Source organism: Patella vulgata, chromosome 1 (genome assembly GCF_932274485.2).
Source record: "Patella vulgata chromosome 1, xgPatVulg1.2, whole genome shotgun sequence".
In the NCBI taxonomy this organism is placed as follows: Eukaryota; Metazoa; Mollusca; class Gastropoda; family Patellidae; genus Patella; species Patella vulgata.
The window spans coordinates 10,546,862-10,572,838 of NC_065879.2; the positions used below are offsets into that span (position 1 = coordinate 10,546,862).

Sequence of the window (25,977 nt, forward strand, 5' to 3'; positions counted from 1 at the left end):
GGGTACACGTGACAGTACACGTGTACTACAGGGTGAGTGAATGAATGAATGAATGAATGAATTCTATTATTGGGGGGGGGGGGTACACGTGACAGTACACGTGTACTACAAGGTGAGTGAATGAATGAATGAATGAATGAATTCTATTATTCGTGGGTAGCCTACATGTGACAGTACTCGTGTACTCCATTGCTATTAATTTCTTTCAATTTGAATATAGACCATTATATAATATGTCAGGGTCTGACATTCAGTAGAACAAGTATATATGTTATTATAAAGTATAGCCGTTTATTGTGACATACTCTACAGTTACAGTCTACGCCTACACTTCCCGTCTTGTGGCAGTAGCTGAACTAAATATTGTTTTCAGAGAGACAGAACACATTTAATAAAGAAAACCCCCCCAAAATAATCGATGAGTTTGACACATATAAACAACACAGGCGTAATCCCATTTTTTGGGCGAGAAACCGAGCTAAATGTTCAAACTCCACAATGGAAACAACAGGGATTGTGCTAGACTGGGTCGAATTGGTTTCCCTCCTTTTCTGTCAGATACTAAACTCGCTAAAAATATCTTCGAGACACAGGGGCGTGCTGGCAGGGAGTTTAGGAGGACGGTGTCCTCCCAGGCCCCCATTAAACAATAAGTCCACCCGTATAAGCGGGCCCCCCTGAGAGCTCTAATTTTCACGCGGAATCACCTAAAAAAATTGAGAGTGCGCACGCGAAAAATCATACATACACAACGATTAGTAAAATATATTATGCTGACGTGCAAATGTCTGTCACTTTAAGGTGAAATGGTCTTTGATTAAAAATTTTGCCGACTACAGCAAAATCATAAAGTGGAGTCAGAGAAAGGCAGCATCCTACAGAAGAAGAGTACATACAGGAAACAGGCACAAGCAAAAAAAAATAATTTAGGTGGGTTGTCAAATTTCAAAAATTTTCTGGGGGGAAAACCCCAGCAGACCCCCCTACCAGCGGACCCCCTACGAGGTTGGACAGGCGACCCTACCCCTTGTCGCACACAAGCTTTGGATCGAAACCACACTACTGGACTCATTGACAGAACTTCTTAAGTGAACGTTTAGACCACTCGATCCCGACTCCAGGCCAAGCCCCCACCAACCAAACCCTCGCACATCCCGATAGAAATGTAGATGAATAATAAATAACCCACCACGGGGTTGGACAGGCGACCCAACTCCGTGTCACGCACAAACTTGGCAGTCCTTATGATCTAAAGTGAACGCTTAGTTCACGCGACCCCGACCCCAACGCAAGCCCCCACCTTCCCCGATAGAAATATTGATGAATATTAACAATAGTGAAATAAATAAAAATAATATTTATTCATGAAACATGTCATCAATCAACATAAATCACAATGTAAATATACTGACACTACTTGTATTATTTATGATGCGGAAATATTTAAAAGTAAAATATGTGCCGGATAGGCTAAATCTATTTGTTAAGGCCAGCTCAATTTTTGTCAAGGTCGCTGACATGTAAATAAGGTTAGGGCACGTGATTGTTGGCGAGATTGTAGGTTAGGGCTAGGGTAAGCATTGGGGCTAGGTTGTAGATCCAGGGTTAGGGTTTGGATTAGCTCTAGCCCTGTTTACATCTCGCGAACCTTGACGAAAAATTGAGCTGGCCTTATCATTTAGCACTAACCGTGCCGGATATCGTAAATAAACTCCACACATCTGCGCATTTATGAAAGAATGCACTTTAAAAACTGGGTGTCAAGTTCCAACGAAAATAATAGAAATGCAATGGGGTTTAACGTCCCACATTTCTGCACCAACCGGGATTATGAAGACGGAGAAAAGAATTGGAACATGGTTTAACGAAATGAAATGACATGGGCTAAGGAAAACGGACATTCATCATAGTGTGCTATGAGGGTTCGCGTACGTGCACATCAGTGTGTACAGGGGTGGATTTCGAATTTTTGTCCCATCGCAACAACTGCACTATCACCGAAAAATGGGAACTGGGCTTGAAATATTCCAACCGTTCTCCTAGGCCCACGCCTGAGTAAGACGTTGGCTCGCTAACCTCGAAGTCCTGTGTTCGACCCCAGTGTTGTCCGAGAAAGTTCATCGGGATTTTCTGGCGTGGTTCCTCCTTGTCTGGCAAGGGACAACGCATAGTCGTTCGGATGGGACGAAAAACCGAGGTCCCGTGTACGCATTGGCGTGCACGTAAAAGATCCCTTGACAGTTGGAATTCTATATAAGAGTAGGCCGTAGCGCCGCTGTCTTTGTCAAATTTTCCCTTCATAGCACACTGTATGGCGTATGCCCGTCTTCATTAGCCCAGTTCGGAGCAGAATAGTAGGACGTTAAACCCCATTTCATTTCATTTCACTTCCTAATGTTGACAAGTATAATACTGTGCATTTCATTTAGCTCATGATTTTATAGCACATTTTTAGTTTGTTTTACTCCCACCATAAGTCATTCGGGCAGAATATCCAGTCGCCAAAATTAATATTATTAAATTCACTCGTGATAATGATATGATAAAAACATTTACAGTGTTTAAATACCATCCGGTTGTCGTCAGTCGTTAATCAACATAGATAATGGAGAAATACGTCAACAGCACACGTGTACCACCAATACATTCTTCAGCTAAGAAAACCCCCACAATGATTTCGATATTTAAAAAAGATGTAGCGTGGGGTGCGCCGCATGCAGGCTAGGCTAAAACTATTGGCATCTTCTTCAATTTATAATACCAAGATTCGCACCCAGGGAGCCGCGGTGGCAGGTCCGTAGCTAGCGGGGACGGGGGAGGGGGCAAGCGGGGCAGCTGCCTCTCTTGGAAAAAAATCGGCGCACCCAATGGTGCCTGCGCGCGCCCTTTCCATTGGACCCAATACGCAGCCAACGACCACCATCCCCTCCCCTCCCTCGCTATCTACTCAGTGGGTAATACGCTGGCTCGCAGACATGTATGACCAGGGTTCGACCCCAAATTCTTCATTACCAGAGTTTGTTGTCTAATCGTTCGGATGGGACGATAAAGTGAGACCCAGTGTACACACTGACGTGCATGTAAAAAAAAATCGTAATGAAAATGTGCCGTAGCGCTGCTATCCGTGCAATAATTACCGTGCAGAAAAGTAGGACGTTAAACCCCATTTCATTTCATCTTATTTTTAAACATACATTATGCAAGAGCTAAACCTGCCTATTGCAGGTCTTTCTTTAGGCCTGAAATGTTATATATACTATTAATTAGACATTTATTAACAAAACAAGACGATAATCGACTCTTGATGGCAACGCTAGTCTGCGATATTGGAATGCATTTTTTGAAAAATAATTAAACGTAAAATTGGATAATCGAGACTTTGTTGGGTTTTTTTTTTATCGTACCGATTTTAGTCAAGCAATTTGACTGAAATGTTCAGCTATATTATATTCACGCTATCTATTTGTGAACTATTACAGTGAGGACTGTCATCTCTTTATCTAATCTCCCATAAATCCCCTTTAATACGTTAAGGATATTTCTGGGACCTGTTTCACGAAATTTTAACTAAGATAAAATTAAAATTTTAGTAATTTGATTGGATGGCCAATCAAAATTGAAGTATCTACTAAAATTTGGTTTTTATCTTTAGTTTAAATTTCGTGAAACAGGAATCCCGGAACTATATCATACACTGAAGGAATTATTCTGAATTGAAGTTGAAGTCTATACAACAATAATAACAAAACCATTTTTATTTCTAAACCGTTTTACATGAAAACAGTATCATTGTCACACGTACACCGCTTGAATTTATGACAATAAATATTATTTTGTTCATAGGGGAGGTTAGCATGTGCGCTCTGGATCATAAGCTATGTCATTGAGTCAATTGGCGTGGTTTCGATTCCACGGTTGTACGTGACAAGGAGAAGGGTCACCTGTCCAACCTCGTACGTGGGTTTTCTCTGGGTTCTCCGGTTTCCTCCCACTGCTAAAGACCCTTACGCGCAAGCGAATTATTGAAATTTTATTGAACCACATGTTAGTCCCGAAATGACCTAGTTTGTGTCGAGTGGACGTTAAACCCTACCTCTCCCCCCCCCCCCTCTCTCTCTCATATTCTTCAATCGACTGTGGCATACTTCCAGCCCCATTTGCCCCAAAAATTATATCTTGTTCAATGTCTGGCATTTTTAGTTGTGACCATATGCTTCAACTTAAATGTTTTGACTTTATTATTGAAGCTATTAGCTTTGAATTCATAAAATCTTTTACTTTCAAATGGAAGTTTCGTATAAAACCTTTGATGGTTTAACCTATAAACCAAGTACAATGATAATGTTAATTTCATTTTTTTTTGTGCGTCTCGTTTGCGTAATGCGCTTTACGTAGAATAAATGCTAGGCTATTATTACGCAGGCTGCTTTTATTTTATCAATCTAATGATTCTAAATTTATTAGATACAAGCTGATTTATTTTTGGATTGCAATTAATGATTCAGAATGATAAATTGTGTTTGATTACACTGTCTAGTTTTTATTTGAATGTAACAGTCGTAGGAGTTGGCCTACACATTTGTTTATATGCGTATCTAGAGTAACGAGACTAAACATGGGTAGTATGTAATTTGTACTAAAATTCATTCACCGTTGTTGAGCTCATCACAAACAACACGCATTCTGCTCACGTCACAACTATAAGTCGACCAATATGTGGTGTGCTGCTATAATTATCTCACGTTCTCCGGGATCCCTTTCAGACCCCTCCAGCCAATTACAATGTCACGTGACTTTGGTCTGAATGGCGTCCTTGGTACTATCAGTCGTGTAGCGCAGTGTATCGTTAGGGTTTAATACAGAACATACTAGCGATTCAGAAGTCAACATATAGTATTATAGCTCGTGTGTGTGTGAGTGATACGCAACCGGCATGTCATTGTTTATTAGGCCTATATCCTATATATAAGTGTAACCATGTGATAGTTAAGTAATGGTATTAGTAATCAGAAATCGAATTATATTGGCTAACATGCGCCTTATCTGTCGGTGTTATTACATATTAACCGGTGTATATAGTAGGATGTGAGTGGACTCCGTATACACGAAGTAATATTTTCATAACGGATTCAAAGATCGTGGGAAAGCAATTTATTTTAATACTATTTCATTTTTTTATTATTATTATTACTATTCGTTTATCATTCAATTTAACATTGAGTGAACGGTGGGATACAACCATACAATGATGATGAGTTCGACTGTTATACGTTTATCGAAAGTTTTGATCGGAGTCGGAGTTGGTGTTCTGTTATTGTGTGTTTTAGCCGTTTCGGCCACAGTGACGGACAGATTATTGACATTACCTTTAATTGAGGTGGGAGGACTTTGGCTAAAGGCCGTTACGACAATTATGAATAGAACTTTAGCAATTTTCACGACGATGCCCGATTGGTATTCCTGGACCACCTATGTGTACCTGCTGGCGGCGGCTTTGATCTGCTACGGGATATATATTGTATTTTTCACACCTTTGAATCGAATTAGGAAATTATGTGATGTGGGGTATTTAACGGAAGGTGATTTATCCAAGAAAGAAATAGCTAACAATGTAATGAAAAGACGCATGGTTGGTGATATACCCCCCGTTTACCCTAATGGCTGGTTTGGCCTAATTGAATCTTTCAGATTAAAAAGAGGAGAAGTGAAAAGTATCGACTTGTTAGGTGAGTCAATAGTATTATCTCTTTATAAGACAAGCTTAAGTATTTTACAACCATCAACATTCGGCCCCGCCCCTAATTCTAGAGATATAAAAAAAAAGGTGTAAAGACGTTGTTGGCTGGGGACCGGTCTGTCTCGCACTACTTGATGTTTAAATTTTAATTTTAATTTGCTATCGGTCACTTTAGCGGGTGATTTTAAGAATGCTTTGTCATAGATTATTACATCATTGGAATTCCTTTCTAAAATTTTAATTTGCTATCGGTCACTTTAGCGGGTGATTTTAAGAATGCTTTGTCATAGATTATTACATCATTGGAATTCCTTTCTAAAATTAACATTTGTATCATCCATTAAATTATGATTTAAATTGGATCGAATCCAAGGGGATATTACTCTTGGGGGATACTCGATTGAATATTCGTGAATAGAATGATCTCAACTCTTACCCCCAAAAGGTGTCACTCGACAGAACTGGACCCATCACCGTAGCTGCAACATTTGATTACGATTTTTCTCACACCGTACTTGTTTCCGGATTGGAAGAACTGTGGCAGGCCTTAGTTACGTCAATTCGGAACGCTTCGTTTTGAAAATCAACCAACCTCATTGTGACCAATAAAAGAAATAAACTTCATTTTCCTTCATACATGGTCGACATCTAAATTTCTCCAAAAGAACCCTGAAGCATTAAAGAAAATGGTCTAAAGCGCACGCCCTAGCCCCTCCTCATGTAAAGATAAGATAAGATTTTATTGTATCATTGCACCCATCAAGGACAGCATACACAGTTTAAACAAAAGTTGGTCATACAATTATAACATAACATCTGGGAGGAAGTCTCTTAAACATACATTATGGGAGATTCGATAACGAGTTGGCAGTTCTCACTATAATAGTTAAAAACTTGATAATGTAAAGGCAATTTGCTGAAAATTTCATTCAAATTGATCCACTATGATCCGAAAACGAAGCGATTGAAATTTCCGCCTAGCCACGATCATCATTACTAAAGTCAGTACGATAAACAGCATAGTCTCGATTATCCATTTAATCGTTAAATTCTGAAGGAAAGTTGTGCAGTAAATCGGCTCATAATCCACTAAAGATCGCAGGCTAGCGATGCCATCTAGAGTTGATTATGATCTGGATAGGTTAATTAATGTCTAATTAATAATTTAGATAACATTTCAGTCCTAAAGAAAGAGCTGCAATAGACAGATTTAGCTCTTGCATACTGTATGTTTAATTATAAAACCATGACATTTTGTGGCAATCAAGACTCTAAATCCGATTTAATATGAGTCGCTTAACTGTCTAATTCAAGGAGATATCTGGCTAATATACTCTTTATTAAGCCTTGGCGTTTCCTTATTCATTGTATAATGACCTTACTATGTTTACTATTTGGGGCATAGAAAACATTCCGCTTCTTTTGTCCGCTTATTAAGATAAACACGTTATAAAAATGACGGCCGCGTGTTGACAACACTATTATTAACTCAGTGAAAACTATATTAAACGAATGTGCTATTGAATTCAATTTCTGAGAACTGTAATATTTATATTGACTATTTAGGTAGGGGTGTACGAGGAGTCGGTTAATTGAAATATTGCTGGGGACCTTTGTCTTGATGTCTCTAGCAACGGGAATAATAAATAATTAACACTTTATTGATAACAGTTTTGGACAGTAGCGGAGTGTGTCCACCCTTACCTACATATACCCAAGATTTGTTTGTGTATAAGTTAGCCACAATTACACCTAGTTACAAGAACAACAGTGACCTTCAAGGCGATTGATACGAGCTCCAGTCAGTGGCTCGATTTCAAAACAAGATGTTTAACCGATTCCTCCATGACCCACTATTTATCGCCGGTTTTCTGTCACACCATCCGAGTCGTAAAGTTTTCCAGCTTGACCATCATTCAGCTTGAGAAAATCGGTTGATTCCATGTAAATATATTTTCGAAGCAAAAGACGGATAGTCGTCTGCATTATTAGTAATTTGTTGAGTAACGGGTGTTCGATCCCTGCATTGGCCGAGAAAGTTCATCCCGATTATCCAGCGTGGTTCCCCCTTGTCAGTGATGCAGCACAGAGGGCCTGACAAGGACAACTGTTTAGTCCTTCGGATGATACGAAAAACCGAGGTCCCGTGTATACATTGGAATGCACGTAAAAGATCCCTTGGCAGTTGGAATTCGATATAAGAGTAGGCGATAGTGCCGCTGCCCGGGCAAAATTTCCCTCATAGCACACTGTATGGCGTATGCCCGTCTTTTTTAGCCCAGTATAGGAGTAGAACAGCAGGACGTTAAACCCCATTTCATTTCATTTTCTCTTTAAGCGCATCTGGATAGAAACTTTAATAGATATCAATGCACCAAGTTGATTCATAGATAACATATACACGTTTGCAAATGTCAGAAAACACGTGGCCATCTACTCTTAAAACATCTTGCCCAATTACACGTTAAATACCTCTATTGAGTCTCATCGTAGTTTTCCCAATTACACCCAAATTGCGTGTATTGAATTTGATATGAATGGGTGTAGCAAACCGTGCATGATTTTATTACAAGTCCCGTTCAGATAAGACTCTCTATCTCATAGATACTTCAATAGAAATTATCTAATAACTTTTATAATATGACGCCTGTGTTTTCGCTGAAGGGAAGTTTGCTTCCGCTTAAAGGCTCTTTGCTCGGAACCTGATGAATTTTTAAATAGAAATCATATTTACAAAGATACGCGCTATAAAATCTTCATTTAAAGGCTCAATACCACTCTTGTTGTAACTGAATAATATGTCCCAATCTTTATTCTGGTCAACAAATTGTACTATTTTAAATATTCCAATTAATTGATGATACAAATTTCATCTTAACACACCTAATTTAAAAAATTGGAAAAATTCAACTAAATGATTTGAAAAGCCTGACGTAAAGCTTTTCAAATGTGACTTGGATTTTAAAATATTTTTGAACCCTCTGGACAAGTAAAATAGGATGTAATGGATAATTAACACAACAGGTAGGACACTAACACATCTAGTACTTAGAATAAGGCTATTTTTTATTTTCTGGAGCTGTCAAGTCAGCAAGAGTGTTATTGGCCCTTTAAGAACTATTATATAAATCGTTGTGCTTTTGTTTGCACGTTATCTAAATACTCGACCAAAGAAAACGCCCATTTTCAACACTCATCTTTTAAATTTGATCACGAAGTTAAGGCAATTGTTGAAGAGGATAACCCTTCATATTGAATACATCTGCCGGAATACAAACAGACAGGAGAAGGAAAAACATATACACGAATAAGGAAAAATATGAGAATGTCAAAATTACTCGATAATTCTCAAATAAGCAATTGTCAAGTATTTCACACATGAGGATATAAATGGAATGAAATGAAATGGGGTTTAACGTCCTACTGTTCTGCCTCGACTGGTCTAAAGAAATGAAATGGAGTTTAACTTTCTACTGTTCTGTCACGACTGGGCCAATGAAGACGGTATAAGGACATTAAGTGTATTAAAGTTACAGTTTCATATATTATATTTTTAAAATGTATTAAAATAAAGCCCTAAAATAGATAGTATCTATAAACAGTCCTACCTTGTCAAAGAACAATCCTATTAATCCTATAATTCACTATTGCCAGTTGAGAAATTGGCAAAAATATCATTTTCAACTTCAAATTCAAACGTTCGAAGATAGCTATTCCATGGGGGAATAGGAAAACAAGGGAGGTAATTGTGTATTATTTCCTGTGTCAATGATTTTTAAGTGTGGGAAATAATGCCTATGATCGTATAATAGTGAGTTGATAACCTATTTTATTAATGACAACTTTTCGACTAGGCTTCTCTAGTCATTATCCATCAATTACTCTTTATTACTGAGCGACCACGTTTAACTAGGCTTCTCGGGTCTTTATCCATCAGGGGGGGTTGGATGGCCGAATGGTTAGCACGCGCGCGCTGTATCATACGGTCTGTCATTGAGTCAACTGGCGGGGTTTCGATTCCCTGGTTATACGTGACAAGGAGTAGGGTCGCCAGTCCAACCTCATGTGTTTTCTCCGGGTCCTCCGGTTTCCTCCCACTGCTAAAGACCCCTACGCGCAAGCGAATTATTGAAATAAAATTGAACCATATGTGTTAGTCCCGAAATGGCCTAGTTATGTGTCGAGTGGACGTTAAACCCCATTTCTCTCTCTCTCTCTCTCTCCGACTAACAATTAAAGTGTAGCTAGTCGTTTGGGGAAACATTGGCGTGCACGTAAAAGATCCCCTGTCAGTTAGAATCCAAAGAAGAGTATACGAAAACGGAGTTGCCCGCTTCCCAACCCACCACCTTGCAGTACATACATAACTAGGCAATTTATGATATGTTAGTCTCAGAATGATAAGACTTTAAACCCTATTTCATTCTCCGTATTAATATGTTTATTTTATTGGAATATTAATGAATTAATTATTATATTGGTTTTTAGTTTCTAGTAGATTCTCGGCTCCATTAACCCAGTTTAGGTTCATAAAATAGGACGCTGCATTCCATTTCTTTCATTCTAGAAGATTCGATTAAACATACATAAAGTAAGAGCTAAATCTATCTTTTTCAGGTCATTTTTTTAGGCCTTAAATGTTATATAAATTATTAAAATGACATTTATCAACATGACAAGACAAAATCAACTCTTGATGCCATCGGATAATCGAGATTTTAAGTAGATTAGAACGGCTCGGCCATTTAATGATTTAATTTAAATATGGGGAAGTGAGGCTAAGCCTCGAATATACCAGTAATATGGTTACGATAATACACAATTAACACACATCTTGCCAAAACTACAAACAGCGATAACTTGGTCTAGAATAAAGTAATTTGAATGAAATTTGAATATATTCATTTTGCATTAACTATTTTGATATATAGCAAGAACGGTCAGCTCTTTATCTAAATCTTACATAAAGTATCTTTAAAATAACTGCGGTCTAGATTGTGAAAATGATTAAAGATATTGTGCAAGATAGGATTACGATTAACAAATAGGATATCATTATAACAACACAGATCATAATATTGCACCATAAGCGATATTTTTTTTTGGACCTTGTCTTCAAATAATAAGGGGGGGGGGGGGTGTAATAGACCCACTTGAAGATAGCTTGGTAGTTAACGCTATTACTCTATAAGTAGATTAAGAAAAACAGGTGCGTTGAAGGGAGGGGGGGGGGGGTAATAGACCCACTTGAAGATAGCTTGGTAGTTCACTCTATAATTCTGTAAGTAAATTAAGAAAAACAGGTGCGCTGAAAGGTATATGAATACAAGGCCACCCACGGTGTGATTCAATACAACGTAACAATCAACAAACATTTCATAACACAATAAGAAATCAGTAAATGAAATGAAATGGGGTTTAACGTCCTACTGTTCTGCTCCAACTGGGCTAATGAAGACGGGCATATGCCACACAGTGTGCTATGAGGAAATTGTGCTATGACCTACTCTTATTTCGAATTCCAACTGTCAAGGGTTCTTTTACGTGCACACCAACGTGTTCAAGAGAGTTCGTTTCTTTGTCAATTAAAACGGACAGTACTTAAAAATGGCTTAATAAATAAAATGGCTTATTAAACATACATTATGCAAAAGCTAAATCTGCATATTGAAGGTCTTTCTTTAGGTCTGAAATGTTATAAAAACTATTTATTAGACATTTATTAACAAAACAAGACCATAATCAACTCTCGGTGGCATCGCTTGCCTGCGATGTTTATTGGATTAGGTTCCGATTTCCTGTTCGACGTCCATTCATAATTTAATCAAGAAATGGATAATCGAAACTATGTTTTTCTTTTGTACTGACTTTACTAATGATGATCGAGGCTAGACAGAAAATTCAATCGCTAAAATCTCTGTTCATAGTGGATCAAATTGCCTTTTCTAACTATTATATTATAGTGAGAACTGTCAGCTCTTTATCTCATCTCCCATAATGTATCTTTAATAAATAAAATGCCTAAATTAAAGAAAATCAGTCGCCTGTGTACAATATTTACTGAACAATATTGAAAATCAAACCTACAGTTTTAGGTAATTGCTGAATGTCAACAACAAAATCAATATTTTTAATCAATTAATCTCAAGTTCGACATTACATAAAGTAAGAACGTTGCTGACGGCCCCTTTGAAATAAAATTGAACCACGTGAAATGAACTAGTTTGTGTCGAGTGGACGTTACCAATTCTGTCTATATCTATACTTGTTGGGACTATTTTGTCGTCTTAACAACAGTCTGGTTCTCGAGTAGGGATTTCTTTATCGTTGTTGATTCAGTATATCAAAAAGATCACTATCAGTATGCGGTGTTCAGGGTGGTTAGTCTTCCATGTTACCTACGAAGTTTAATTCGCTTATTTTATAATTGCTTGTTTGTCAACATTGACTGAACTGCGCATTAATTTGTTCATTAGGCGAAACGTCCGCACATGGTTGAATAAAGTAGGACATGAATAAAATAGAAAAAGAAACTGCAACAGTTGTGGTTTGGCTTTAAGTAGAATGTTAATCTTGTTATTGAGTCATTCTTCAAAAATGAGACATATCTTATTTAATAGACGACACCTGAATTACATCAACAATCACTACAGTTTGAGCTAAAGTAGCCAAGTCCCAAACTCAATATCATCCAAATTATTTGTCAGCACAAATTATTTGTCAATTTAAATCAACATTGATGTTGTGATCTTACCGGGAAAGATGGGCTTCTGATATCCAATATTAAAGACAAAATAAACATGTTACTATTGGTACACGATAATGCGTTTCAGTTTCATATTCAAGAAGGGATTCGAAGAAAGAGGCTAGGCATATTCCGCAAGTCATTTCAAACGGTGACGCCATATTCTGTGGAGAGCATGCTCAATAAATACAATGTAGACTGGAATAACCAGACGCCAGAGATTGCCATTCGATTGAGACTCCTGGCGTATTTCGCCGAACATAACTGATTAGAAATTAGAGTAAAAACAGAAATGGTTGAATGTAAATCAGTTTATATAAATTAAAATTACATTATTATATGCGTTGCGATCCATTTGTGACAATTTCTAGGTCCCAAATATTAGCGTTTTAGCTCCTTTAAATCAAAGAGATCCACTTTCTTAAAATGAAATGAAAAAATAAATAATGAAATAAAATGGGGTTTAACGTCCTACTGTTCTGATCTAACTGAGCTAACATGCTATGTGATATGAAGTGAATTTTGCCCGGACAGCCCCGCTACGGCTTATTCTTATATCGAATTCCAACTGCCTAGAGATCTTTTACGTGTACGTCAATATGTACATGGGATCTCGGGTCTGCGTCGTACATGGGACCTCGGGTTTGCGTCCCATCCGAACGACTAGACAGTTGTCCTTGTTCTGCACCACTTTCAAGGGGGAACCACACCGGAAAATCCCGATGAACATTCTAGGCCAACGCGGAGATCTAGTACTGCATTACACAACAGTATGCTAATTGTTGGATATGGCGGCCATTTAGGACAGAGATCGATTCTCAAAGTAGAGTAGACAAAGTAGAGTGTGCAGAATGTGTGGACAATTGTGTCCGAATAGCAGTGCTACGGAGTACTCTTATTATAATTTTCAACTGCCAAAGGATATCTAACTGGCTGCCTTTGGTTTTGGACCCCTCCGAAGGACTATAGTTTAGGATTGGGTTGAAAAACATTAAAGCCGTGATATACTAATATTAATATGTAAATAGAATATTTTAACATGAAAAATGAAAGTAAAGCAAGTAAAATGGCGGATTATTAACGAAACACATTTACATGTGGGCCTATATACGTATTAGTTATGATAAAATATATAAATGTTCGTATGTAAATATGTAAGTATTCTTATCTTCGAACATAATTGTCTTTAGTCTAACAAACATAAAATGTCTCCCTAACTTTTATCGAAATTTCAATACATCAATAATTCTATTTAAAACAAAACAAAAAACGATTTTCTCTTTTTTAATGACATTAACCTTTTAAGAATACGGTCCTTGGTCTTTTAGTAGCCTTGTAAGCAAGCCTTAAAAACTGTTGGTATGTATGTCTTCCGTAATTAGCGAGTTACACGCGACAGCTAAAATGGCCCGCGGGAATAATAGTAAGACTCGCCATTGATCAAGCAATGTAAACTTGCGTAATGTTAGGTTAATAGTCAACGAGTGGGTGTGAAATTAAGAGTCATCAAAAACAGGTGGTGACACTCCAAATATGGCGTTCGTCATATTAAAGGTCATGTCAGACATTGTGGTCTGATTGAGTCCCAATTGAAATAGTTTGATGGGTTTTTTTTGTCAAGGTAGCGTAGCTTAGGTGTAAATAAGGCTAGGGCACGTGATTGTTGGCGAGATTGCATGTTACGGTTAGGGTAAGCATTGGAGCTAGGTCCAGAGTTACGGTTGGGGTTGGGATTAGTGCTAGCCCTATTTACATTAGTGACCAATGACGAAAAATTGAGCTGGCCTTATCATTTAGCACTAAACGAGGTACACGTAACCTACAGTTGACCATAAACCGATAACGCTATAAGTGTATTTTTAAAAAGAATTATTTTCACGTGATTCAGTGATAATATTATAATTAATGTTCTAGTTGATCATCAGATTCACCTGTTATTGGTCTAGGGTAATCACGCCTTGTGATAATTAAATGGGGTTTAACGTCGTACCATCTGTATCAACCTGGATAAAGATGCATTATCTAAGAACTAAATCTGCCTACTCCAGATTTCTGGCTTCAAATGTTATATATATTATTATTTAAACATAATCCACTCGGTCATTTCCGAGTTTAACGCTTGTCAAGTACCGAGTTGCAACGATAATAAACAATTTACGTTACATTTGGTCCAAACTTTAATCACTCACAAATTCGCACAGACTAATGTAATTTGACTGAAATTTTCAATATATTCATTTATCATTATCTGTTTTTGAACTATTATAGCAAGAACGACCCGCTCTTTATCTTATACAGTGTGCTATGGGAGATCGACTAACTCTATTTGTTAAGGCCAGCTCAATGTAATTAAGGTTAGGGCACGTGATTGTTGGCCAGATTGTAGGTTAGGTTTAAGAATTTTGGGGAGAGGTTAAAGGAGCTAAATCGCTAATATTTTGGGCCTAGAAATTGGCACAAATGGGTCGCAACACATTTAATAAGGTAATATGAATTTATATAAACTGTTTTACAATCAATCGTTTCCGTTTTCTGTGAATTGTCATCAGTTATGTTCGGCGAAATACGCCAGAAGTCTCAGCCGAAAGACAGTTTCTAGCGTCTGGTTATTCCAGTCAACACCGATAGTATATATTGCGCATGCTCTCCAAATAAGAATATGGCATCACCGTTTGACATGACTTGTGGAATATGTCTAGCCTCATTCTTTGAGCACCTTGTTACAAATGGCGCTAAAATGCATTATGGTACACGATTCGTGTACCAATGGTAAAATGTTTATTTTGTCTTAAATATTGGATATCAGAAGCCCATTTTTTCCAGGTAAGACCACAACACCAATGCAGATTTAAATTGCAAAAAAAAATCGTGTTTTCAATGTCGAAGATTTTGGATGATATTGAGTTACGGACTTAGCTACTTTAAGTCTTCACATAAGCACTGACCTAGGATGATGAAGATTTAGTTCGTGATAATTCCTAGTTTTATGTTGTTGAAACAGTAGTTATTATATAGAAGGGAATTCAAGAACGTTTCAATAGACCGATACGTAGTCGATAAAGTGCTTGCAAAGATGCATTATGTAATATTTAGATAAAGAGCTGATCGCTCCTGCTATAATAAGTCAAGAATTGATAATGTAAAATGAATATATCCAAAATTTCACACAAATTACTTAATTCGGGGCGAAGTTGTGACGGTTTAAAGGTTTGACAGATGTGGTATAGATTGTTTGTTATTGTAGCAACCGTATTTGTTAATCGAGACTAAGCCTCGATTCACCATTTTTAAGTTAAATCATTAAATGGCGATCGAGTCCCAATCCGTTTTAATCTCCACCACTGGGGGATCGAGAGAGTTGATTATAGACTTGTCATGTTAATAAATGTCTAAATAAAGACCAGCAATAGTCAGATTTAGCTTCATTAGCCCAGTTCGGAGCAAAACAGTAGGACGTTAAACCCCATTTCATTTCATTTCATTTCATTTCATTTGGTTAATTATACCAATTATCAGTGCTCTCACTAATCCTTTGAATGCGCCTTGCCTCTGATCAGGTTGTTTTCATGCCTTTGATCATGTTGTTGTCATGCCTTTGATCATGTTGTTGTCATGCATGGTTTCCAATTTGTTGTTACTGCTTGTCTATATATAATTGCCCTACACATTTGTTACTGTACTTAATTGAAAACGTTGAGAGAATACTCTTCGAAACGTCGCCTAAATAAATCAGATAAGTACTATATGTGAACTTAACAGATAATTGTGAAGGGATATTACATATCAGCCTCGTGTTTATGATACACATGATAAGACAAAAACTCATGACTACTTCGTAATACAAAAACAACTTGTTACTTGTGTGAGTAAACATCACATGTGAGTGTTATCAAACTTCAGCTTACTGTCCAGATTGCACCCCCTGGGCTATAAGGGAAACTTTGCTCGGACATCGGTACTACAGCCTACTCTTATATCGAATTCCAACTGCCAAGGGTTCTTTTACGCCAACGCCAATGTATACATGGGACCTTTTTTTTTCGTCCTATCCGAACGCCACCTCGGCCCGCCATATTCGTTGGGGTTGGGGAGGGGGGGGTAGTCGAGTGGTCAAACGCGTGCGCTGTAGGTCATAAGAACGGCTAAAGACCCCTACGCGCAATCCAGTTTTTTAAAAATGAAATTGAACAGAAATGACCCTGTTTGTTTCGAATGGAAATACCCCCCCCCCCTCTCTCTCTCTCTCTCTCTCTCTGTTTGTGTTTATAAGAACATATTCGTGTGAACTGTTAAACATACATTATGCAAGAGCTAAATCAGCCTGTTGCAGGTCTTTCTTTAGGCCTGAAATGTCATATAAACTATTAATTAGACATTTATTAACAAAACAAGACCCTAATCAACTCTCGATGGCATCGGATACTCGAGATTTTAACTAGATTAATTCGGTTCGCCATTTAAAAATTTAATTTATAAATGGGAAAGTGAGGCTAAGTCCCGATTATACCAGTGTCCTGGTTACCACTGTGCACACATCTTGTCAAAACTACAAACAATGATAACTTTGCTGAGAATGAAGTAATTTGAATGAAATTTTCAACATTTTCTTATTTTTATCATCTATTTTGAATTATTATAGCAAGAATGACCAACTCTTTTTTAAACTTTTAATTAATGTATCTTTAAGTCAATGTTCTGTTACGATTCATCGTCTGTCTACATATTCTTTCTGCGGTCTCAACTCTTTTTATAATTTATTATATGCTTTATCGTCACTTGCTAAATTTCCGGCGTGGTTTCCCCTTGTCAGTGATGCAGAACGGAGGGCCTGACAAGGACAGCTGTCTAGTCCTTCGGATGAGACGAAAACCGAGGTCCCGTGTATATATTGGAATGCACGTAAAAGATGCCCTGGCAGTAGGCGATAGTGCCGCTGCCCGGGCAAAATTTCCCTTACAGCACACTGTATGGCGCATGCCCGTCTTCATTAGCCCAGTTCGGAGCAAAACAGTAGGACGTTGAATCCCATTTCATTTCATTTCATTTCTTACGATAGGAATGTCCCGATTGAATCACGATCTGCTACGTGCAAATACGTTCGGATACGTTTCGACACGATCAACACGATTGCTGCGACTGATCTCAATATAGGAAAAGACATGATAGAATCTCCACGATTACAACCACGATTTCTATCGTAGCACGAATCGTGATAGTGGGAACCTACCACAAACAATTATTGTTTATTGTACTGCTGATGAATGACTATAATAACATTCTGGCGACACAAGGGTTAATTTTCTACAATTTCATGTTGTAAAGTAGTAATTGAGGCTAATTAAAGCCTATACCCCCACTATACTGAAATAGGTTTTTATACGCCCACATTAAACGGTGGTTGTAGATCTATGTATTTTATTGTCGTTTACCCACTGCTTGTCCAGCAGTCAGGTCGATTGTGGTCATTTATATTTGCAGTATTTATGTTGGTCTCTGAGTATTCACGTCTATAGGATTTGCCGATGCAGAGAGAGAGGGAGAGGGGGGGGGGTAGCAAATGGGTGGGGGGGAAAGAGAAAACCCATGGGTTTGGACAGGCGACCTTACTCCTCATACACAAGCTGGGAATCAAAACCCCTCCACTTAACTCAATGACAGACCTAGTGATCTAAAAGATATGCGTTAGACCATTCACCCCACGTCCACCCCTGAGGTTGAGCTGTCTAACTATCACATAGCTAACAAATGTATTTTTATATTTAAACCACTGAGATGGTGACTCCGCCTGTGGTCTATGGGTGCATGGCTAAATCTATTCGTTAAGGCTAGCTCAATTTTTGTCCAGGTCGTTGAGATGTAAGTAAGGTTAGGGCACGTGGTTGTTGGCGAGATTGTAGATTAGGGTTAGGGTAAGCATTGGGGTTAGGGTTAGGCTATGACGAAAAATTGAGCTGACCTTATCATTTAGCACTAACCGGTCTATGGGTGTATATCCTAGTAGCCCCACGGACTTCTCGTTTTGACAGTTCGCTTTGTTAAAAACAGCTTTTAATGTATTGTTACCTCATCAAATCCAATCTGATTAAAACACAAATCCTATTTCGTTTCGTTTTTTTAAAGTTCGAAATTTCGTTTTACTTATCTTCACAACACTAGGGTCTGGAAGAGTTGCTATATAACAGACGTTCTAGTCGATGTGAGGAATTAGCCAATGAAACGGTCTATTATTACGGCGAGTTCTTGGGTAAACCCCTAGTAACGTCAACGCTGATTGATTAATCAATGTCTGACATCATAGGGCCAAAAGCCGCTCGTATGGCCCCTGACGCGACCTCCCAGTACAACTGGTCAGATCTTCGTGCAGTGTAGGCCATCGAAAGTATAAAAAAAAACGAAACGAAATATAGATCAGTATTTTAATCAGATTACATCAAATCACACGAGTAGCATTGAACCCAGTTCCTCATTATTCGACATGCCATTATCCCAATCTTAATACAAACCTGTTATTTTCACATCATCAAAAGAAAGCAGAGGAGTAGAATATTCTAAATACAGCATCTCCATTAATATAGAAAGTTTGTGTGAGAGACGGAATATCGATGTCGTAATTTCATTAAATTCTTAAAGCATGTCAACCATTAACTTAAAGTTGCAATTTCATATTTTTACGTTATATTTTTAAAATTTATTAAAATAAAGCCTTAAAATAGATGGTATCTATAAACAGTCATACCTTGTTACAGAATAATCCTATTAATCCTATAATTCACTATTGCCAGTTGAGAAATTGGCAAAAATATCATTTTCCTCTTCAAATTCAAACGTTTGAGGATAGCTACTCCATGGTGGAGAATAGAAAACAAGGGAGGTAATTGTGTTATTATTTCCGGTGTAAATGAGTTTTAAGTGTGAGAATGATACCTATGATCGTATAATAGTGAGTTGACAACCTATTGAGCAAAAGACATATAAATAATTATTTTTTGACTTTCTTAGAAAATATGAAATTGTAACTTTAAAAATACATTATGTAAGATTAGAAATGAAATGAAATGAAATGAAATGGAGTTTAACGTCCTACTGTTCTGCTCCTAACCTGGGCTAATGAAGACGGGCATACGCCATACAGTGTGCTATGAGGGAAATTTTGCCCGGACAGCGGCACTACGGCCTACTCTTATATCGAATTCCAACTGCCAAGGGATCTTTTACGTGCACGCCAATGTGTACACGGGACCTCGGTTTTTCGTCCCATCCGAACGACTAGACAGCTTTCCTTGTCAGCCCCTCCGTCCTGCATCACTGACAAGGGAGAACCACGCCGGAAAATCTGGATGAACTTTCTCGGCCAATGCAGGGATCGAACACCTGTAAGATTAGATAAAGAGCTGTCCGTTCTTGCTATAATAGTTAAAAAACATAGATAATTTTTTTTTTTTTTATAAGCAATATTTTTATTCAGATTTCTATCTGAATAGGGATTGGGGAACAGGCATAGCCTATATTAAACCCTTCTCCCTAACATAGATAATGCAAAATGAATATATTGAAAATTTCATTCAAATTACTTTATTATGAGCGGAGTTATAGTCGATTGAAGAGCAATGGAATCTCGATTGTCGTTGCTACCGTTGTTACGATAATAAACAAAGTCTCGATTATCAATTTGTTAATTAAAATATGAACTGGCAATCGTGTTACAATCCGTTGCAAATCAAAAGTATACGTTGGGTTTGCATGTCTAATTAGTGTTTTATTTAACATTTGAAGTCAAAATAAAGACCTGCAATAGGACGATTTATCTCTTTAAATTCGTAAAGCAAGTTAACCAGTAACTTAATCGGTACATAAATAGAGGCAGAACTCCATTAAACATACATTATGCAAGAGCTAATTCTACCTATTGCAGGTCTTTCTTTAGGCCAGAAATGTTATATAAATTATTAATTAGACATTAATTAACTTATCCAAGCCATAATCAACTCTCGATGGCATCGGACTTCTCCGATATTAAATAGATTAGAACAGTACAGCCATATTTTGATTTAAGCTAAAAATGGACGAGCGAGACTTAGCTTCGAACAACCAGTACGGTTGTTGAAGTTATTTCACACGTCTTGTCAAACCTTCAAAGGCTAATATCTTCGCTCGCGATAAAGTAATTTGAATGAAATTTTCAAATTATTCATTTTACATTATCTATTTTCGAACTATTATAGCAAGAATGGCTAGCTCTTTATCTAAATCTTACATAATGTATCTTTAACATACACATCTGATATTCAATATATGTAGTTTGTAGAAGAAAAACAGGAAACGAAAAACATTCCATGAACTATTTGAATGACTTGATTCCTCACAGATGACGAAGTATACCTCAGCCACGGGCATCTGAACGGAAATGAAATGAAACAGGGTTTAACGTCCAACTTTTCTACACCAACTGGGCTAATGGAAATGGGATTAAGTCACGCGGTGTGCCACGAGGAAAGGTTCGCTTGACGACAGCGCTACGACGTACTCTTAATCAAATTCAAACTGTTAAGGGTTCTTTTACGTGCATGCCAACGCGTACACGAGATCTCGGTTTTCGTCCAATCCGAATGACTAAGCGCCGTTACTTGTCAGGTCCTGCGCCCTGCGCCACGGACAAAGGGAACAACGCTGAGGAACACGTTTCGACAAGAATTCACTGGTCGTTTTCAAGCATACATTTTAAAAATGAGGAAAAAATTGTGACAGTGTTATATATACGTACATTGAACAATGATAAGGGAAACCATAAGTTAACACTTGGTTGTCCCTACATCTCATTAAGAACGCTATACTGACCAGTGAATTCTTGTCGAAACGTCGTGTGTATAGAATATAGTGATTGTTATCCATAGAACTGTGTTGTGTTATATTATGTTCAATCGCTAAATGCCATTCAAAGATTATAACGCTGAGGAACTTTCTCGATCAGCATTGGGATGGAACCCTAGATCTTCGGGTTACTGAGTCTGCACGACGAAGCGTTACTCACAGAACCACCGTGGCTCCATGTCTGAAGCGAGCTTATCTATACTAGTATTTGTGGGGGGTTGGATGGCCGAATGGTTAGCGCGTGCGCGTTGTATCATAAGGTCTGTCATTAAGTCAACTAGCGTGGCTTCGATTCCCCGGTTGTACTTGGCAAAGGGTAGGGCCTCCTGTCAAACCTCGTGGGTTTTCTCCTGGTCCTCCGATTTCTTCTCACTGCTAAATACACCTAATAGCGAGTTATTGAAATACAATTGAGCAATATGTTAGTCCCAAAATAACCTAGTTTGTGTCGAGTGGACGTTAAACCCGCACTTATATTTGTGATTGTCGTCTGTTTGTTCGAGACTTGAATTTTGTGTGTAGGGGTATAGCTTGGACCGAAAAGTAACATAGGTTAGATGGCGTTGGCCTACCGCTTCCGTTTTCGGACGTAACGGACACAACACGAACAGCGCCAGGTTATCCGCTAGTTTGCTTATAAAAGTAGGTCAAAATAATGTTGTAAGAATGTACATTTTTCAAAAGTGGCGCCTTTTCAGCAATTTTTAAAATTCTCAACTTCACTTTGGCGATAAAAGTCGAATCGCAATTTTTTTTATCGTAGTGTCTTGGAAGAACTTTCTCGTGATATTATTCGACCAACATTTGATTCACGTGTAATTATTTCTTGTCCAGACATGCAACGTACATATTGGACCGTACACATGAAAACAATCAACAACATTCGTTCGAGAAAATTCTATCGTCCTTGGGTAGGGCCTAGATTGTTTAGACCCCACACTTACATAATTCATGAATCGTTCTTTTAAAATAAGTACTCACGCAAAGTCAAAATAACATTATATTTTTGTTATTAGCATGTATAATGCATTGTACAAAAGTGCAAAGAGTTTTTTTTAAAGTTTATTATAAATAGCACATCTATTGAACTAATGTCACTAATGCTTTTGATACTAACGTGCATGTGTTCCAAATTGACTTTGTAACCAAGTCTATTGTTTGCAAAACATAAACAACCAGGGGTCCGTATAACAAGTCAGGCACATAGATCCCAAGCAGGTACATAGATCCCAAGCCCCCTGGAATAAAAATATGAATTGGAGAACTGCTTTGATAGATTGGTCTGATACAGGTATATCTTGAGTAGTTCCGAATGAAGTAGCTTATAATTGATTGTGAACGTGTCAGGTGCCACTTGTGATTTTAGAATCAAGTAGAGCAACCTTTATAAGTGTTTGTATGAATACTGACCTAATTCACTCTTCCTATCGATTGATTGATGGTTAGTGCTAAATGATAAGGCCAGCTCAATTTTTTGTCATAGTTCACGAGATGTAAACAGGGCTAGCGCTAATTCCAACCCTAACCCTTGCCCAGGACCTAGCCCTGGCAATGCTTACACTAACCCTAACCTTCAATCACGGGTCCTAACCTTATTTACATCTCAGCGACCTCGACAAAAATTGAGCTGGCCTTAACAAATAGATTTAACTATTGATTGATCGGAAAGATTTTATTGATAAAATGGCGAGAGGTTACCATGGTGTTGTTATTTTGCTGGAGTAAAGACATAAATAAGTACCAGGTTTTAATCAGGTAACGGAAGGTACACACTGACCTGCGCACTAGATAGTTATGGTAGACGGCATGTAGGCTACATGTATGGAGCGACTTACACGCACATCATAACACATGTGTATAAGGAACGCGTTCCACCAACAAACGAACTTAATTAACGTCTGACACGATATTTCAGGTAGAACGGCTAATGATTTATATCCATGGTAGGGTTTATACAAATACTTCCTATTGCTGGGGAGAGGTGGGGGTAGGAGGCAGGGGCTGACTGGACCTCGGATCTGTTTTTTTTTTCATTTCAAGCATCAATATCATTAAAATCGCCCCAATTCCAAACTGTGTGCCACTCCAATCTATTCTGAGGGGTTCGCAGCCGAATGGTCAACTGGCGTGGTTTCGAGTCCTCGGTCGTATGTTAGTCCAGAAATGACCTAATTTATGTCGAGTGGGGACGTTACCCCCCCTCTCTCTCTCCCTCTCTCTCTCCCTCCTCTCTCTCTCCAATCTATTCCAGCTGTCCACCCCCCTTGATGATATATATACAGACTATCACAGCCAACAGTAGCCATTATAAAAGGTACGCCCTCGCCCTTTAATTTCAAGAGGATGTCTTAAGAGACCTTGTTGACATCTACCATGATAATGTCCACCACTTGTTTCATGTTGAAGCTTGTGTGGTAACATCACCACTTCTGACACCGATATCATTGTCCCCGTGTCACCTTAAAAATCACTCGCCATTTCTACATGCCTTAATTCATGTAACAGCGTGTTCAATATTATGTCACACATAATAGAGAGAGAGAGAGAGAGAGAGAGAGAGAGAGAGAGAGTTTAACGTCCACTCAACACAAACTAGGTCATTTCGGGACTAACATATGGTCCAATTTTATTTCAATAATTCGCTTGCGCGTAGGGGTCTTTAGCAGTGGGAGGAAACCGTAGGACCCGGAGAAAACCCACGAGGTTGGACAGGCGATCCAACTCCTTGTCACGTACAACCGAGGATTCGAGTCACACATAACAAGTATATATTTGTGTTAATGGCCTCGTGTATATAGAGATGTAATTAGAGTATTATACTTGTATTTAACCTTTATCTATTAATTAAATTAAATTAAATGGGGTTTAACGTCCTACTGTTCTGCTCCTATACTGGGCTAATGAAGACGGGCATACGCCATACAGTGTGCTATGAGGGAAATTTTGCCCGGGCAGTGGCAGTATCGCCTACTTTTATATCGAATTCCAACTGCCAAGGGATCTTTTACGTGCATTCTAATGTATACACGGGACCTCGGTTTTTCGTCTCATCCGAAGGACTAGACAGCTGTCCTTGTCAGGCCCTCCGTTCTGCACCACTGACAAGGAGAAACCACGTCGGAAAATCAGGATGAACTTTCTCGGCCAATGCAGGGATCGAACACCCGACCTCCAGGCTAGCGAGCCAGCGTCTTAACCACCTAGCTACCGTGGCTCCCCTTATCTATTAATATATATATATATATGTGACAATAGGCTTGTAATTCAACACGTAATACACGGTGGCTCAGTGGGTGAAGGCGCTGGTTCACTAAATCGGGAGGTCTCAGGTTCGCTCCCGGTGTTGGCGGAGAACGCTCTTTGGAGTTTTAAGGCGTCGTAACCACTTGTTCGTGGCGCAGGACGGAGGGCCTGGCTAAAACACCGCCTAGTAGTTCGGATGGGACCAAAAACCGACATCCAGTGGACACGTTGGTGTGCACGTGAAAGAACCCTTGGCAGTTGGGTGGCCGAGTCGTCTTTCGGTGAGTCAAGTGGTATCGATCCACGGCGTGTATGTCGAAAGGAGTAAGGTCGCCTGCTGAACTTCGTGGGTTGTCTTCTGTTGCATTCCACCACTAAAAAATTATCATATGTTAGTCCCGAAATGAATTGGCTATAGTTTGATGTTGAATCTCAATTAGTCCCGAAATGAATTGGCTATAGTTTGATGTTGAATCTCAATTACACACTTCGCTCTCTTTCCTCCATCTTTAGGGGGCCGGAAGGGGGATGGGCGAATGGTTAGCGCGTTCGCGTTGTATCATAAGGTCTGTCATTGAATCAACTGGCGTGGTTTCGATTCCTCGGTTGTACGTCGAACAACCAGTACGGTGGTTGAAATTATTGCACACGTCTTGTCAAACCTTCAAAGGCTAATATCTTCGCTCGCAATAGAGTAATTTGAATGAAATTTTTAAATTATTCATTTTACATTATCTATTTTCGAACTATTATAGCAAGAATGGCTACCTTTTTATCTAAATCTTCGCTCGCAATAGAGTAATTTGAATGAAATTTTTCAAATTTTTCATTTTACAATATCTATTTTCGAACTATTATAGCATGAATGGCTAGCTCTTTATCTAAATCGTACATAATGTATGTTTAATGTCTTGGTTTTGTATATCGATAACATAATAGTCATTTCCTGTGATCGATTGCTGGGTAATGATATTTCCTTTTCGGTCTTTCTTGATTCAATAAACTACTTGAAAATAAATGAGTTAATTGAATGAGTTAATATACGCTCGTATGACACGCGATTATATGTAAGGATAATTAAAGCAAAGTTACCTGTGGACATTGTTAACAGTACGCGGCGACATTCAGAGTTTTGTTGATGTCGGGGAACAACTCCTTCATTGTTTACTCCCGTGTGGGGGTCACGATGGGTAAGTGGGTAAGACGCTGGCTCGCTAGCCTGGAGGTCGGGTGTTCGATCCCTGCATTGGCCGAGAAAGTTCATCCAGATTTTCCGGCGTGGTTCCCCCCTTGTTAGGGATGCAGGACGGAGGGCCTGACAGGTACAGCTGTCTAGTCGTTGGGATGGGACGAAAAACCAAGGTCCCGTGTACACATTGGCTTG

The 25,977-nt window shown here is 38.5% G+C and overlaps 1 protein-coding gene across 1 annotated transcript in view; it reads left to right on the top strand.

The window, feature by feature from the left end:
- Positions 1-4,666: 4,666 nt before the first annotated feature.
- LOC126814563 (cholesterol 7-desaturase nvd) overlaps positions 4,667-25,977 on the top strand; it is a 59,658-nt gene continuing 38,347 nt past the window's right edge. Inside the window, exon 1 of the mRNA XM_050539814.2 lies at positions 4,667-5,726. Coding sequence (XP_050395771.1) covers positions 5,246-5,726 — 481 coding nt within the window. The 5' untranslated portion in view covers positions 4,667-5,245. The remainder of the gene's footprint in view (positions 5,727-25,977) is intronic.